The following is a 16,984-nucleotide window of genomic DNA, read 5'->3' on the forward strand; positions in this document are numbered from 1 at the left end:
TGCAACAGACCAGATCATGACATGTCAGTAGAGCCGATTCACTACCCATGATCATCTCTTGGCAGATGTGGCATGTTTGACCCCCAGAAACTTTCAGGAGATCCTTTAGAACCTTCCAAGTAATGCCGTGGCTCAACTAAGCAGCTTGCTGACCCGATTTGATTCAGAAGCATCCAGTGAAACATTACAGACAGAACTGCTTAAATTTGCATCAAAGTGGAACAGAGTCAAAATATCTCTTGATAAATAATATCAAATGTACGCCCAAGAAGATGAATCCCATTTTCATCTCGTCATTGAAACTGAAAAAGGTGACCCTTCTGAGGACAGAGTCAAAGGTATACCATGTAAGATGTGCACTAATTGTATAGCATGCGGCTATAATATGCTACGGAGATTCAAAATGTACAGTCGGGCCTATAGATCGATTTCTAATGCCTACAAGCTGCTCCCAGGTGGCGTGTGAAAGGTCCCTTTCAAAGCTCAAGCACATCTTCAGCAGACTTTGCAGCTCTCTTACTCAGCCTCATTTGGAAGCCTTTCTGCTAATGCCGGCTGCAAAAGATGGTTTGAGGAGAATAATCAATGATGAAATCATTGATCATTTGGCCTCCAAAAGTAGCTGGTTGCAAAGATTGTTAACTATTTAATATAAGCTTCTAGATAGTTCCACAGTTTTCAAGGGTTTACATTATGTAAAACTGTGACCCTAAAATGCTAAATGCAATTTCCTACTATACCTCAGTTGGAAGACTATGTGCACATTGCCTAAGTAAAATGATGCTTGATGTTTTTTCCTACAAAAGGCAGCTTGGTTAGAAGGGATGTTAATTATTTCACAATATTATCTGTTTCACAATCCTACAGTTTTCATGGATCACCTCCTACCTGGAAGGGCAATCCTTTAAAACCTCTTGGACGTTGCAAACCAATGATCCCATCCCTCTCCCTATTGTCATCCCCCAAAGATCAGTCCTTGGACCTCTGCTGCTTTAGGAAGGCTTATTGCATTCTTTGACTTTCACTACCACCTTTTCTATGATGACACTCAAATATTTTTCTCCTTCCCTCATTCGACTCAGACATCTCAGAATGGATTACGAACAATCGCATTGCAATTCAACAGTAGATGGCTCCCCGCTGCTTCATGGTGAACTCTTCAAAAATGGAAGCCATCTTCCTACCACTTCCAATGTGATCCTTACTCTACCCTCTCCTATCTCTATCCCGTCTGACCTTATTGCTCCTTCACCCAAAGGACAGCAATCTTCGGGTCCTCTTTGACAGTGACCAACCAATGCAGCAATGCATCACTATTGCTGTCTCTGCTGCTCGTATTAACCTCCTCAACATGTGGTAAATGTGCCCTTTTCTTACTCCACTCTCATGACTACTGCTCAAGCCTATTCCTTGGCCTTCCTCCTTCCTCCCTCTAGATAAAATCCTCAGCTTTGCTACTGGCAATCTCTATAACCTACCCAGACCCCCCTCCGCTTCTACCTACTGAAAACATGCTGGTTGGCTCTCCAAGCACAACCTCTCACTTTTCAAGTTTGTTCTCCTAGTCTGCAAAGCTATCAGTGGTTTCACCTCCCTGTACCTGTCTGATAGTATCTCAATTTTCTCACCATCTTGTTCACTACAAAAATCATGTGCACTCAACATCACCATCCATTTGCCACCCTGTTCCTCCTCTCACTTTCACTTTCTCCCCACTCACCCCACTCCACTAGAACCCACTGACCATAACAATCAAAGTCAGCCCAACTGTGGATGTCTTCAAAGCTCGGCTTAAACTTCACTTGCTTGCTATAAAGGGAGCTCTCCCAGCTCTCTCCTGCATACTCACTCACCACTCCTCTAGTGACACTTAATAATGTAATGTTGTGTATTTATTTAGTTCTCCTCTTTAGTTTGAGGCTCTTGCCCTTTAAGTTAATGTTAACTGTATAAGTCTATATTCAATGTAACAACATTGTTAAAGGGACGTTATGGTTACAGGTAAAACCGAAAACCCCCAGAAATTCACCAGTTATGGTAAGATAAGAAACCATAACCGGCGCCACCACTGTGCACTGCTAAGACTAACACCCAGGACATCAAAGATGACATCACTGTGATGGGTTATTCAATAAGAAACTGTTGTCGTAATTAAGCAGTTTTCAAAACCATTCTTGATGCTATATTTAAGCAATATGACCCGAGCGTCGGGGGCATTACCAAATCAGGTAATGCCCCGGGCCCATACGTACCTTTGTCCCTGCCAGGGGACGATGGAAGCCTACAGCTGTGTGGAGGCACAGCGTCTCCACACTGCTGGAGGCTGCCATCGTCCCCCACCAGGGACAAAGGAGCAAGAAGGTAAGTGGGGTGGGGTAGGGAGGAGGGAGGGAGGGGAAAAAAAAAAGCTTACCCGAGTCCCCAGCGGGGGGCGGAGGCAGCCTCTCAGCCGTGGGGAGGTTCGGAGTGGGGATGGCCCCGCTTCGAGCCTCTTCATTGGCTGAGGGGCTGCCATGCCCACCCGCCGAGGACAAGGCAGCTGGAGTCCCGGCAAGAGCCAATCAGAATGTGTGTTGCATTCTGCTTGACTCTTGCCGGGTACTAATTATGGTTAGAACTCAGCTGACACGTAATGCGACTCTCTAGAGAATTTCTCAAGGCATATGAATTCTGAGCCAGTCATTGCTGTGAGGTTGTGGAAATGAGTCCATCATCCAATCCCAATATCTTGTCCCACTAGGGTCGCAAATAAGGGTGGGTAATGATTTAAAGTGGTGGCCTGGTGACCACGTGGGCACCTGGTTCGGCATTCTTGATAATTATCTGCTGATTAGCATTGGCTCAGAGTCTATGCAGCGATAGCACAGTGATTGTTGATGCTATCCTGTGCAGCACTTCGAGCTGTAGCCACGGACAGAATTTTAGCCACTAGCAGAATTTATTTTCGCATTGTCCGGCAGATAACTCATTCTCGGGAGGATAGCTCAGGGGCAACACGCTCACCTCGGAAGCAAGACGACGCAAAGCAATGTAGGTTTGATCCCTGGGTCCGCGCTTAGAAACCTCTCGGTATTAAGCGCATTATAAATAACCAATTACATTCAAACCTATCCTGATTTTCAAAATGCTCACCACATAGCCAGACCCTTGTGGCCATGCCCACTTTAACCCCATTGCCAGTTTCTTGTGGTCATGGCAAGTAGCCAGATTACCCGAGTTATGGCCTTTGGCAATCTGGCCACTACACATGACTCGGACAATCTGGCCACTGCCCATAGCCACCGGCTATACATCAGTCACCAATGGAATATCACTATTTTTTGTACCTACATTATGACACTTTTCAAAATATGATATATGATATTATCGTTTATTTATATAACGACTATACAAAATGTGTTTCAAAGCGCTTCAAGGCAAGGGAGGGAACAAGGGAAAATACAACCACATTCTTACAGGCCATGAACAGTAAAGATGTGAAATTAACTATCGTACTCGGCCTGACGACATTTCAGATAGTGCAAGAGCTAGGACATAGATAAGGATGGGAGGGGGAGAGTGGGAAGGAAATGGAACCAGACAGGCGACTACCGTACTAGGCCTGACGACATTTCTGGTAGAGCCTGAGAAAAACAAAAGGTGAGGTAGAGGGGTGCAGAAAGGGGGGGGAGGAACAAAACAAGCGACTATCATACTAGGCCTGATGACATTTCAGACAGTGCTGGAGAGGTGGTGGGGAGGAAAAAAACAGTAATGGGAGTGTGGAGGAAACAGACGAGGTTGCTATCATATTAGGTCCAGGGACAATTATGATAGAGTAAGTGCATAGAAGAAAGTAAGGGGAGTAGATAGGAAGACACAGACACATTTGCAAAACCATGTTTTCCAGTCTTGCCGAAGCTCTTTGCACAACTTTCCGGCAAATCCATCAATGTTTTATTTATTAAAAAGTGTCAAAATGTAAATACATAAAATAGTCATATAACTTAGGACCCAGTTGACAAAATCCATTCAGAATTTGCAGAGAAATTCAGAGATTCTAAAATCTTTTGTGCACCTTTGTCTCACAGCAACAAAAAACCCCACTATAATTATGCCCCCTCTTGACAAAATCCCACCAAACTTTGCAAGAACATTAAAATCTGGGTCTTAAATCTTTTTGCTAACTTTTGCACAGATTTGTGAAACGGCACCAAATGTATAAGGCTTTCAAATATTTTGGGACCCCCCTCTAATTTTGTTCCCACTTGACGAAACAGCACCAACCTATGTAGAACCATTCAAGTTCACATCTAGAATAATATCACAAATTAAGTAGCGCCAACGTTATACACTATCCAAAGACTGCTTTTCACCCGCCCTGTAATGCAAAAATGTATATGGATGCCCGCCAACATCTCAGATGTTCGCGAACATTACAGGGCTGTCACCATATGAAAAGGCACTCGTTCTCTAGCTTTTTATGGCCATATGCCATCCCCATCACCCCTGACCTCCCCGGAGATTGTTTCATTAGTTTGACAAGTGCAATGTTGTGTTTTAAAATAGGTGTCCATCGCCATGTTCGCGGACAATGGGCGCTGTCCGTGAATCCAAAATGGTGGTCATTTCCAAAAAATATTACTCACTTCATGCTTTTCCCCATCCGATCAGCGGGTGCATCCAATGTCCGCAGACATCACGCCGCCCTCTGCACCAATCGGCGGTCTGTCCGCAGACCGAACAGGGAAGTGAGTCCGCGGACCGGACGCAGATATCACAAAAAAAAGGTTTACCTACTTTATGGCCATTTTAAAAAGAACTACTGGATGGATTCACACCGAATTTACAAAAGCACACTTTCGGGACCAAGCCAACGCTCCTGCCCCAAATTTGGTTAAAATCTGTCTAGCAGTTTGGCTGTAGGCATGAGCAACATTTCTTTTCCATTGGGTCTATTCGAAAAAACACACATTTGGGGACTCCCCCTATAACTTAACACCCCCAAAACAAAACCTCACCAGAATCAATCTGACAGGCCATATACTTTTTTTGCAAAGTTTCGTGAGGATTCGCCAAGGAGGGCAAAGTTATAAGCCACCCAAAAAGTGCTCTTCCTATGTGTTGAGCAACTTAACCATACCTACAAGGTCCCCACTGCAGGGCGTGTTTTTATATATATATATATATATATATATATATATATATATATATATATATATATATATATATATATATATATATATATTCACTGAAAAGACTTTGTTAAAGAGACATTATGGTTAAGTTGCACTAATAAAAACCTTTGAAATACAATGAAAAAACTTTGTTAAAGTGATGTTATGGTTACAAGTAAAACTGAAAAACCTCCGAAATTCACCAGTTATGGTAAGCAAAGCAACCATAACTCACGCCAGCACCCTGCACTGCTAAGACTAACACCCAGGACATCACAGATCACATCACAAATGTCATTGATGACATCACTGATGACATCACGTGTGAAATTAATTTTGATGAAAAGTCCCCACAAGGGGTTGTGTTTATAATCTTGGTAACATGATGTCAGCGGTGATCGAGAGACTTATCTTGAACTACTTAATCTATTAAAGAATGTACTCATCTAAACAACATTTTATTGGAGTGTTGTTATTACAGAAACCTAATCAAATATAAACATAGGCAATGACTGCAGCATGCACCATAGAAGTACATTAGATATAATCTTGTAATTTTGCATAGTAAAATAATGAATGCTACCTTATCAGAGTTTTGAGTAATGTTAAACATGTAGTAACTAGCTAACAATTCAAGACTTACAACACTTGTGCTGGTACAAACAATACATCTGAAGACCCACAATGCATACAAATCAGAGGCACTTACAGGGAAACTAAAGTAAGGAAGAAAGAAACAGCATCATCAGAAAATGTTAATAACATTAACGTTTATCTTTATGTATACAAATGAATTATGCGTTTGAGGCCTGCTTATTGCCCCATGTATGTGCACCCTGAGCTGAGACCGATCCCTAAGGGATGTACTTTAAGAACATATGCCAAGGTTAACGTGTAGATATATAGCACCTTTGAAATTTAATATTCTGAATGTCAGTGATCAAACCACCTGGCCTAGATATGCCAGTGAACAAAACAGGCAGGCCAGATCTGTGATGTCACCAGTGAAGTCATCAATGACATTTGTGATGTTCTCTTTGATTCCATGGGTGTTAGTCTTAGCAGTGCACAGTGGCAGCACAAGTTATGGTTGCTTAGCTTACCATAATTGCCGAATTTCTGGGGTTTTTCGGTTTTACTTGTAACCATAACTTCCCTTTAACAAAGTTTTTTCAATCAATTTCATAGGCTTTTATTAGTGCAACTTAACCATAATGTCCCTTTAACAATGTTTTTAACAGTGCCGGTGATTCATTCAGGCATTTGTTTGCCAGTAGGGGCTGGAAACTCTTGGCAAGTCAGGCCTCCCCGTAGATCCATGGCCCACGCTGGCAAACTTGAAGTGTGCCGGTCCGGAAAAAATGCCAGAGAGGAATCACCAGCATTTCTTCTGCCATTTGTTCCGGACCAGCACACCTATAATGAGGCACATATGTTTCCTTCTTGCCTTTTGCTTGTTACCTATTTGGGTATTTGTTTTCAAACAGCATCTTTTAATGCAGTGCAATGGGGATACATTTGTATCACCCTAAACATTTAACAAAGGGATTTCTGGTTGTTTTGGTTGTTTTTTAACATGCCTAAAAACAAGCTGGTGGCAGCAGACACCTTTTTTTACCATTTGTACTATATTTTTAGTTAACACATTCATGTATACCGCATTTGGCTACTAACAGTGGCTAGTGGCCAAAGATGGCCATGCCACAAGATGTTTCTCTTGTTCTTTGGCCATATTGTTTCTTGGCCTTTTTCCTGCCTTCTCAGGTCAGGAAATCCCTAATATGTTCATGCATTTGCCTAGGAAAGCCGTGGTTTTCACAGGCTAGCAGCTAGCAGGCCATGTGTGTAGGGACCCAGGAAGTGGGCTGGGACTGTCTGGTCCCAATCCACAAACTGATGTCAGTGAGTCTTGGGTGCATGCATCAGCCCCACAGTAGTCCCTGATTGGGCCACTGCTGGTGTGCATGAGTGGGGTAGATCCTTTCTATTGGAGGGCTGAGTTTGATCGCTCACCTGAATTTAGAATGAGAAGAGTAGTCCTACAGCTATTCCACGAGATTAGAAAAAGAGCCAAGTACCCTGGATAGCTGTGCAGCTGATGGAAAACCCATGGATGACCTCTGAAGAGGCCTAGTGACTATTCCTGCAACTGTCCCGGTGAAACCCTGCTGGACTATCTGATCTCATCTCAGAAGACCCTTGTTGGGGATTCAACCCTTTGGACTGGTGGAACCAACTAGTCTCTACGCTTTCTTGCATTCCTGCATCCTGGAGCCTTCAGACATGTTCCTGGACCACCTGGTGGACTGACCAGCTCCTTTTTGGGCTACCACGCCAGCAGCATTGTTGTTCCGCCTTTTCACCTGGAACTTCAGTGGTCGCCAGCTAGTCATACAAGTCATCTTTCTGCCAAGTCTCCACCTCCCAGTATCCAGGGATCCTGTTCTGGAGGGCTTGATCTGTTCATGTCTGGAGGGATTCCTGCTGTCACCTGTGTGCGGTGATTGTAGCTGGAACCAACTTTCCTCTGTCTGGTACAGTGTCCCGAAGAGGCCTGCATCAGTGCCTGCTAAATTTCTTCATCGGAAGGGTTGCACTCAGATCCTGGACCTCACCGGAATCTTCCTTTCACCCTCAGCCACTGGGCATTTTCTACTGGATCCAATGGTGGGAAAACCTACCTCCAGTGACTCCCCTTTGACCTGCCAAGTTCTTTTGGAAACTAGGAGTAAGGGCTGTTAGTAGACGCAATACTTGTCAGTGCCCCTATCTGCACTATTTTAAAAGTTTGGGAACAACTTTAATTAACTCATTCTCTCACGTTTCAAATGTTTATTTAAAAAGCTGCTTTAAAAGATTTTACTGACCTTTAAACTCCTTTTTGATTGCCAGGCGCTTATGACTCATGGTCAACATTTCTTTGGTCCCTTGTTAAATTATTTAAGCTTCTGTCTAGTGAAATAGTATGGCATAACATTTTAGCTGATGGACCAAATGCCTGGCCATCTGCAGCATTGCGCTTTGTAGTGGAATTGTTTCTTTCATCTCATTAACTACCTGATGCTAATATTATACTGAATTGTTGTGTTAGACTGTTTTAGTGTATGATATTTTTTCTACTCTTGCTTTTAATTCCTTATTTTCTCAGGATAAACTATGTGACAATAAATACAATAAACAAAATGCCAGTAGAAGGTACACTAGTTGAAATTAAAAGATAACAAGATTGATAAAGTATTTTACTGACCTGTAAACTGTTTTGGAAGTCTTTTGGAAGGCTTCTCACCACCGCAATATCTCTTCATGTCTTTGTCCTGTCTCCTAAAGGAACTTAGTAAACTTTTGGGGGTATGAAGTCCTTTCATCGCGGGATGTTTTTTAACAGGTTTTTTACTGCGATTCCTTTGCCGAAAAAACTCATAGAATTTTTTGGGGGGGGTTTAGAAAAATATATATATTGGGTGTGGGTGTTCGGGAATATATAAAAAAATAAATGGGATGGGAGGTTTGGGCAGGGTCCCCCCCAAAAATAAAACAAAATAATAATTTGATTAGTTTTGTTGTTTAAAAAATCTGCTGTAAAAAGCCCCACGAATAAACATCCCACGATTAAATGACATGGAACTCTTTTGGGACACAACTCCCCATTCAATTTAGGGATTGGACTCATAAAGTTAGGGCTTCTATTTTGTGAACTGGTTTAATCCCTGCATGTCTACTTACCTTCCGTGTCAGGTGTTTAGGTGAATTGTATGCATTTTTAACATAAGTTGACTTTATATATGTTTTATATTTAGAGTGTTGTGTGATAACATTACCTGCTTGTTTCATTTTCTTAGTGTGTTTTGGGGCCTTTAAAAAATTGAGTATTTCTGTATTCACCTGTCTAAGTAGAACCATTGTGTATTTCACTGTGTGTACTCATTGTAGAACCCTGACCCCACTCACCTCTTCTGAGACTTAGCCTTGACCACTCTCCACGCTTACCTCGATTGGGTTCTGACTAAACTCCCAAAGTTTCCCTGATGACTATAACTAGAGTGGACTCCAGAAAACTCTCCACGCCCTCTAGCCCCACCCACAGACACTCTTTATTTAACCGCCCACCCTACCCCACCTATCCAACCTACCCTCGCTTTTCCCCATCCGGCTTCCCTTGCCCCGCACCCTATCCTATCTCATCCTTCCACTCACTCTCTCACTGAATTTTTTACCCTCTCACTCTCGCCCTTTCTCACTCATATTTGCTCTTGCTGATCATCAATGGCAACTCCAATCAATGGATTCCTCCCTCGCTCTATTCCCCTTCTCATTCTCTTGCTCAATATCGATGGTGCCCTCTACAATGGTTTGCTCCCTTGTTCTATTCCCCTTCTCATTTTCTTGTTCATCATCGATGGCCCCCTCTCTCAATGGCGTCCTCCCTTGCTCTGTTCCCCTTCTCATTCTATTGCTCATCATTAATGGCCCCTCTATCAATGGCTTCCTCCCTTGCTCTATTCCCCTTCTCATTCTATTGCTCATCATCGATGGCTCCCTCTCTCAATGACTTCCTCCCTGGTTCTATTCCCCTTCTCATTCTCTTGCTCATCATCAATGACACTATGATGAATCAAATTCTGGGGAACCAGTGGTCTATTTTATTTATTTATTTATTTATTTATATTTATATAGCGCGCAAGTAACCCACAGGCATTGAGGCGCTGTTACTTGCAAAAATCTTAGTTACAGGCATATAGTCATTCATAGGTACAGTATGAGTTCGACAAAGCATAGAGCTGACATTTTGGTTGGTACAGTATGTCATTACAGTACAGTTTATGCATTAGGAATATATGAGATGTATTCGACTAGTGCAACGCATCTTATGTGAATAAGATTGTTTTCAAGGTTTTGCGGAAGGTGCTGAGGGAGGACTCGCCTCTGATTGTGGGAGGTAGGGCGTTCCAGTGCGTGGGTGCGAGATATGGGAAGGCTATGGATGAACATCGGTTTCTAAACCATCAATCAGCCCCACACCGCTAGTACACCAGAAGGGATCTGAACGGATTGGAAACACAAGTAAATTATAAACCTCCTTGTCCAATTTTGGTAATGTGGATAGAACGGCAGGCTTATCTCAGCAAGTTTGTGGATCGTTGGTTAGTTGCCACACAGCGAAAATACAATTATTACCCAATGATAAAAGGGACTGTCCAGTCAAGGTTGTATACAAATATCTATTTTATTATTATTACAACAGACAGTTCAAGCACACTACAAAATACAACCCACCCTGTAAAGGAACACAGAGGATAGACAGTTTCACAAAGGAAAGGGATGCACTCTGGATACTGACAGGAGGGTAGTCGGTAAAGCAGTCTTAACTGTTCCAGGTTATTTGGTTTCAGCACCAAGGAAGCAAGAGGTCATAAATGTCACTAGGGCCTTTTGGAGAAGGAGCAGGGGGACAGAACCACAATGTACCTGGTGCTTGAGAAGATCTTGATGCTCGACAGCGCTGAGTCGGTTACACGGTAACCTCCTACGACAGAGTTGAAGATGGTAGACGGCTGCGGGTATCAGTCAACAGGAAGTTTGACAAGCGAGGCTGGATGGACAGATGCAGGCTGGCCTACACGGTTGCTCGGATTCAAGAATCGTTGTCTCTGTGCTGGTTGTCATATCTGAAACTCTGGTCCAGGCGTCTTGGGCGTCTTTAGTGACTGCAGCGGTTCGAGGGCTTGACTGCATCTAAAATGCCCTTAATGCTGGTTGATGCTTGTTGTGGCACTCCTCCTAGCTTCTTCGGAGGGCTTGTGTCCTCCTTTAAGGTGGATGGGCCAAAGCAGAGGAGAGTGTTTGCAGGCAATGGCTGTGTCCTTTGTTCAGAGACTCACATGCACTATCCACCTAGGAAGCTTGCTGGCAGAACCTAGCAGGGCACACTGTGCGCTGGCTGGGTAACATTCCTGGAGCTCCTGGAGGGTCCTCTGAGTCTGGTATCTCCCTCTGTTCCCTGGGAGATGTTTAGGGGAGAATATTGCTTCCATCTTGGAAATCCTGCCCTCCCCTTACTGGCGGAAGCTGTAAAACAGACTGTACCTTCAGCCAGGGTCCAAATGAGTTCTTCTTCTTACTCCTTCCAAAGTCGTCAGATGATCTGTTAAGTGAGGGGCTCAGCCCTCTTTTAAAGCCAAATGGGTACCAGTGATTGGTGCAGACTAGCCCTACCTTAATGAGACCCGCCTGGGTCCACACCAACAATCTTCTGTTATGCATGAGGTCATAACCATAGTGCTTTGCAACGGGAAAGGTAAGTAGTGACAAAATGTACTACTAAGTCTCACCCATCTTCCTATCTGATGTGGATCAAAGTGTCTCTCTGGTTAATTGGGCTCTTTGTGAATCTTGATCAAAGCGCAGGTATCCCTTGAAGTTCTGTCTCCATCAAATCACATGCTTCTTCCCTCTGAAAGGGGGTTCCTTGCAGTAAACAGTTGTCCCATACATATCATGCACTGCCCTTCATAGAAAGGGGTAGGAGCTAGCTTCAAGTTGACACATTGCATATCAGAAAGGTGTTAGGGTCCTGTCCCTTGTTGTCAGTTCTGTGCTCAGGCCTATTGCAGGCCTGTTTCAATTAACTCTCTTCAGTATGTGTATCCACCAGCAGAGCTTAGACAATAGAGAGGGCAGATCCATGAGGCCTTTCATATTTTAATTAGGCTGGCCATGGCCGGAGGAAGGTTTTGCCTTTCCCCTTCCTGAGATGCTTTGATGTACCCGTGGCTTTCACATTCCAGCTAAATGCGACAGGACTGCGCCTGTAGGCTGTGTTCCCCCAGAGTACACATGGCTATGAGTTTGATGTCCCATCATTCATTTTAATTACAAAACATCAAAAAAGACCAGGCGGGCGCACCCTCCCCGTCCAGATGGTTTAATTCCTCACATGCCTCCCTCCCCAGCTTCAACATGTAAATCACCACCCTACTGAGGATCTGGTTCATCATCGAGGTGAAAGTACCAGCTGATGCCATCTGCATTTCCATGCTGGGAGCCTGACTGAATGCCCATATCACATCCCTGTAGGGCCATCTGCATTTCCATGCTGGGAGCCTGATTGAATGCCCATATCTCATCCCTGTAGCGATATGGCCCAATGCAAAAGCTTAGGGTTCTCTCCTTGCATGGCCATTAACCATTGCAGAGGCCTGTGGTTTGTCTGGATCGTGAGGTGAGGCCCAGAAATGTAGGGTTTCAGCTTCCTTATGGCCCACATGACTGCGTACGCCTCTTTTTCTATGACAGCCCAATTCCTTTCCCTTTTAGTCAACCGCCTGCTAATTTAGGCGACAGGTTGATCTATCCCTTCAGAGTTCAGCTGCACTAACACTGCTCCAATCCCAAAATCACAGTCGTCTGTCTGAGAAATTAACTCCTGACCATAGTCTGGCACTTTCAGAACTGGGGCCCTGCACAATCCATCCTTTAAATCCTAAAAGGAGATTTGACAGGCAGGGTTCCAAGTTACCTTCTTCGGCAAATTCTTGGAAGTTACATCATTCAGGGGCATGGCAATGGTCCCATAACCTATGATGAATGACCGGTAGTACCCGGTGAGACCTAGAAAGGCTCTCACCTGCGTCTGTGTGGTGGGAATGTCCCACTTCTTCACAGCCAGTACCTTTGTTTTTAGAGATGGTTTCTTACCTCCACCGACCAGGTGTCTTAGGTAAGACACTGTGCCCTGCGCTATCTGGCACTCTGTGGCCTTGATAGTCAGGCTTGCATTCTGCAGTGCCTGAAGCACTTGTTTCATGGGATAAGTGATTAAGTGATCCTCCCAGGTGTGGCTGAAACCAGAAATGCTGTCTAAATACACAACACTGAAGTTTTCAAGACCCATAAAAGCCTTGTTAACCAACCCCTGAAATGTGGCAGTGGCATTCTTCAATCCAAAGGGCACCACAGTGAACTGATAATGTCCTTCCGTTGTTGGGAATGCTGACTTCTCGCTCACTCCATCTATCAAGCCGACCTGCCAATACCCTGCTGTGAGGTCAACTTTGCAGCAGCAAACTTGTCAATGAGCTCATCTGCCCGAGGAATGGGGTGAGCATCTGTCTTTGTGACAGAATTGAGCCCCCTGTAGTTCACACAAAATCAAACTTCAGTCTTCCCACCATTGGTCTTTTTAGGGACCAGTACCACTGAGCTAGCCTAGGGGCTGTGGCATGGCTCTATCACTCCAAGGGACTGCATCTTGGAAACTTCTTCCTTGATGGTGTCCCTGAAAGTATCAAACATCTGGCGAATTCTACTCTTTACCAGCTTACTGTCTCCAGTGTCCACATCATGAGTGCACCAAACTGCAGGACCGGGAGCCAGAGAAAACAGACAGGCAAACTGTCCCAGTGAATGGCAACATTCTGTCAGTTGCTTTTCTGACAGTTCTTTTGCAAGGTTGACACCTCCAACTGACCCATCTGTGGCTTCAGTATGCAAGAGGTCTGGAAGAGGATCTGTCTCCTCCTCAGTCTCTCTGTCAGTCACTAATGCCATGACCAAGTCATCCCAGCTGCTATGGGGTTTTAGCCGGTTGACGTGAAAGACCCTGCACATCTGTTTAGGTCCTTTCACGTCAATGAGATCATTAACCTCACTGACCTTTTCAAGCACACAGTAAGTCCCAGTCCACTTGTCCTGAAGGGTACTGGCTTTTACAGGCTTCATAACCCACACCCGATGGCCTGGAGAATAGGCTGTCAGTGTGGCCTTCTGGTCATGCCAGTGCTTCATCTGCTCCTGACTGGCCTATAGCTTCTTTGTCGACTGTTCCATGTACTTTGCCATTCTAGACCAAAGGCCAAGTACATAGTCCACTACATCTTGTGTAGGGGATGAGGATTTGATTTCCCATCCCTCTTTCACTAGATTAAGAGGACCTCATATAGGGTGTCCAACAGAAGCTCAAAGGGGCTAAACCCTACTCCGTTCAGTGGCGCCTCCCTGTAGGCGAACAGAAGGCATGGCAGGAGAATATCCCATGTTCTCCTCAGATGCTCTTCCAAGCCATCTATCATGCCTTTCCGGGTCTTGTTGAACCGCTCAACAAGCCCACTGGTTTGTGGATGGAAGGATGTAGAGAACCGGTAGGTGACTCCACACTCTTCCAAAATAGCCTTCATATACACTGATATGAAGCGTGATCCCCTGTCAGAAATGACTTCTTTGGAGAATCCAACACAAGAGAATATACCATTGTGGCGTGGTCTACCACCACCAAGATGTATATGTTCCCTGAGCTGGTTTGAGGATCCAAAGGAGCCACAATATCCATGCCTATTCTCTCGGAAGGCCCCACAACCACGGGTGGTGGAATTAAGGCAGCCTTTGTGGCATCACCTGACTTGCCAGAAGCTTTACAAGTCGGGCATGACAGGACAAATTCCTTAACCTTTATGCTGAACTGCGGCCAGTAAATGTGCACAGACAACCGGTCTAATGTCTTAGTCACTCCCAAGTAACAGCTAAAGGAATTTGATGAGCCAAATCCAAAAGTAACTTTCTGTGGCATTAGGGAACCACCAACCTTCTGGTGCCCAGGCCCTCGGAATCCTTTGGCTCACTGTACAGGAGTCCATCCTCCCAGTACACTTTGAACAGTCCAGGGGCCTCACCCTTAGCCTGCTCCTCCGCCTGTTCCCGTAGACCCACCAGAGTGAAAACTCTTTCTGGGCTGTGAAGAAGTCAATCTGACCTGGGCCCACAGCTGATGCAAACTTCACCAGCTTGGGCAGGCCTTTCAGATCAGCACCCACCTGGTCCTCCACCACAAGTTCCTGCGCTGCGCCAGGCAACTGTGAAGTCACTGAGTCACCTGCTACCAAAATAGGGTGCTCAGTGGCTACTAGCCCCTCTCCCGCAGGAGTAGACGACTCAGTAGTCTGTGGAACTGGACTAGGGGCTACCAGCCACGGCCCTTCCAACAAGCCCTCTGGAAGCACTCCAGGCCCTAAGGCTCGCAGAGCATTCAATCTGGTGATCTCTTTGGCCCTCGATCGGGTATCCGCTGGGACTATCTCGGGATCAGGAAGATCATTACCCAACAGACATGGGACAGGGATGGAGTCTTTCACCGCTACACAGCGCTGGCTCATTTAACCTCGCCAGCTGGACTTTACTGTCTCCAAGGGGCACTTACTCTTGCTGTCAGACCCACTGATGCTACAATCAGGCCCATCAATATACTGCCGTGGCTATACCCACTGCTTGGTGGCAGTAGTGATGCTAGCTGCGGTGTCTCAGACTGCAGGTGTTTAGTGTCCATTAATATACACATGTTCTAGATAGAGTTGAGTATTATTGCCAAATGCGGTCTCTTCTGGAGATTGGGTACCGTTCCCACTCAGTGTAAACAATCCACATTCGGCCACTCCCTGGCCTAGTGGGATTTGTAGAGATATTTGGGTGCTAATTCATGCAAATAACAGCATATGTATCCAGATTCCAAGGGAAGCAAAATGGGTGTTTTATTGGCAATGTTTAAAAGCAGCCATTTTGAAATAGGTGCAAATGGCAGCTGATTGCAGTAGCAGCCAGTAAAATGGATGTTCATTTTTAGAAATACTAAATGAAACAGGCAGTCATTTTAAAGTGGGTGCAAATTAAGAGTACAGTTCAGCATGGTAATGGGATTAGTCTGAAGAAAGAAGACATGTGAAATGACATTGGGCCTGCAGTGACAAAGCAGAGTGTTGGCCAATCTGTGTAAATTGCATTGTAAATTAACATATATAATGAAACTAATTTCCATTAACAAATCCCCACTAATTAAAATCCCATGCTGACCTGGCAATGCAATTAAAGCAGAATTGAATAGACTCTGCTCAGGAAAAAAAAATGCACAGGAAAGAAAGACTTTTGTACAACGAAAGCTTCCATTGTTCCGGCAGGAAATAAGTTGTTATATGGGCATGGGGTATGGTCGTCGGACAATGCTATACAATGGCACGACCGTATTAGTGGGGAAGTGCAGTAGGAACCACTGGACAGCATTTTTGAAGAGGGCAGCATAATTCAGGTTTGTCTTCTGAGATTATTTAGAGCTGTTGACAAAGATTCTGAGAAAGACTGCTTGATATGGCTTTGTGCCAAGATATGGTTCATTCTGAATAGATCTCTGCGAATTCCGGAGAATGATGCTCAATTGGTTAGCAGACTAAAAATCGAATTGGATGGGGTTAATGAACAGGAGAAGTTAAAATTAGAACTAGAGTTATGTTAAAAAGAAATGCAGTCAAAAAACAATGAATTTGTTACCCATCTGTCTCAGAGAAGAAACCAATTCGAAGACAGTGAACAAGAACTGAAACACCTGAAAGGGTTAGTAAGCGACATTAGACACTCTACAGAAAGATAATATAGAGAAAGATAGTAAGCTCCAAGCTGTTGAAAAAGAAATAGCTAAAAGGTTCCAAGAGAGGGACAAAAGGGACAAAGAATTTGATCAATGCCAAATGAAAATGAGTCAGATGCAGGATGTGATTAATACAATGGGCAATGAGAATACTTACCTATGTCAGGAAGCAGACCGGCTCCATAAAAAGTGCAAAGATTTGGAACAGCAAATATGTCAATTTAAATCTCAGGAAAAACAACAAGGCACCACATTCAATGGAATTGAGGTCAACCCCCTTTCTATGAGAGGGAATAATGAATGCCCCTATGGCTAAACAGGTTACTGGGCCTGGTTGTAACGCAATTAGGGGATTTGAGTTACCCACTAGTGGTTGCCACCAATCCCACCCACCTGAAAAGAGGAATGAACAACAGAATAATGC

At 44.4% G+C, this 16,984-nt stretch overlaps 1 protein-coding gene across 1 annotated transcript in view; it reads right to left on the bottom strand.

The window, feature by feature from the left end:
* The window catches only part of LOC138452703 (olfactory receptor 2D2-like), a 61,549-nt gene extending 48,502 nt beyond the window's left edge, over positions 1-13,047 (bottom strand). Inside the window, exon 1 of the mRNA XM_069605051.1 lies at positions 12,673-13,047. Coding sequence (XP_069461152.1) covers positions 12,673-13,047 — 375 coding nt within the window. The remainder of the gene's footprint in view (positions 1-12,672) is intronic.
* Between the last annotated feature and the right edge of the window lie 3,937 nt (positions 13,048-16,984).

This window comes from Ambystoma mexicanum, chromosome 4p, assembly GCF_040938575.1.
Source record: "Ambystoma mexicanum isolate Mex_15411 chromosome 4p, UKY_AmexF1_1, whole genome shotgun sequence".
NCBI classification, from domain to species: Eukaryota; Metazoa; Chordata; class Amphibia; order Caudata; family Ambystomatidae; genus Ambystoma; species Ambystoma mexicanum.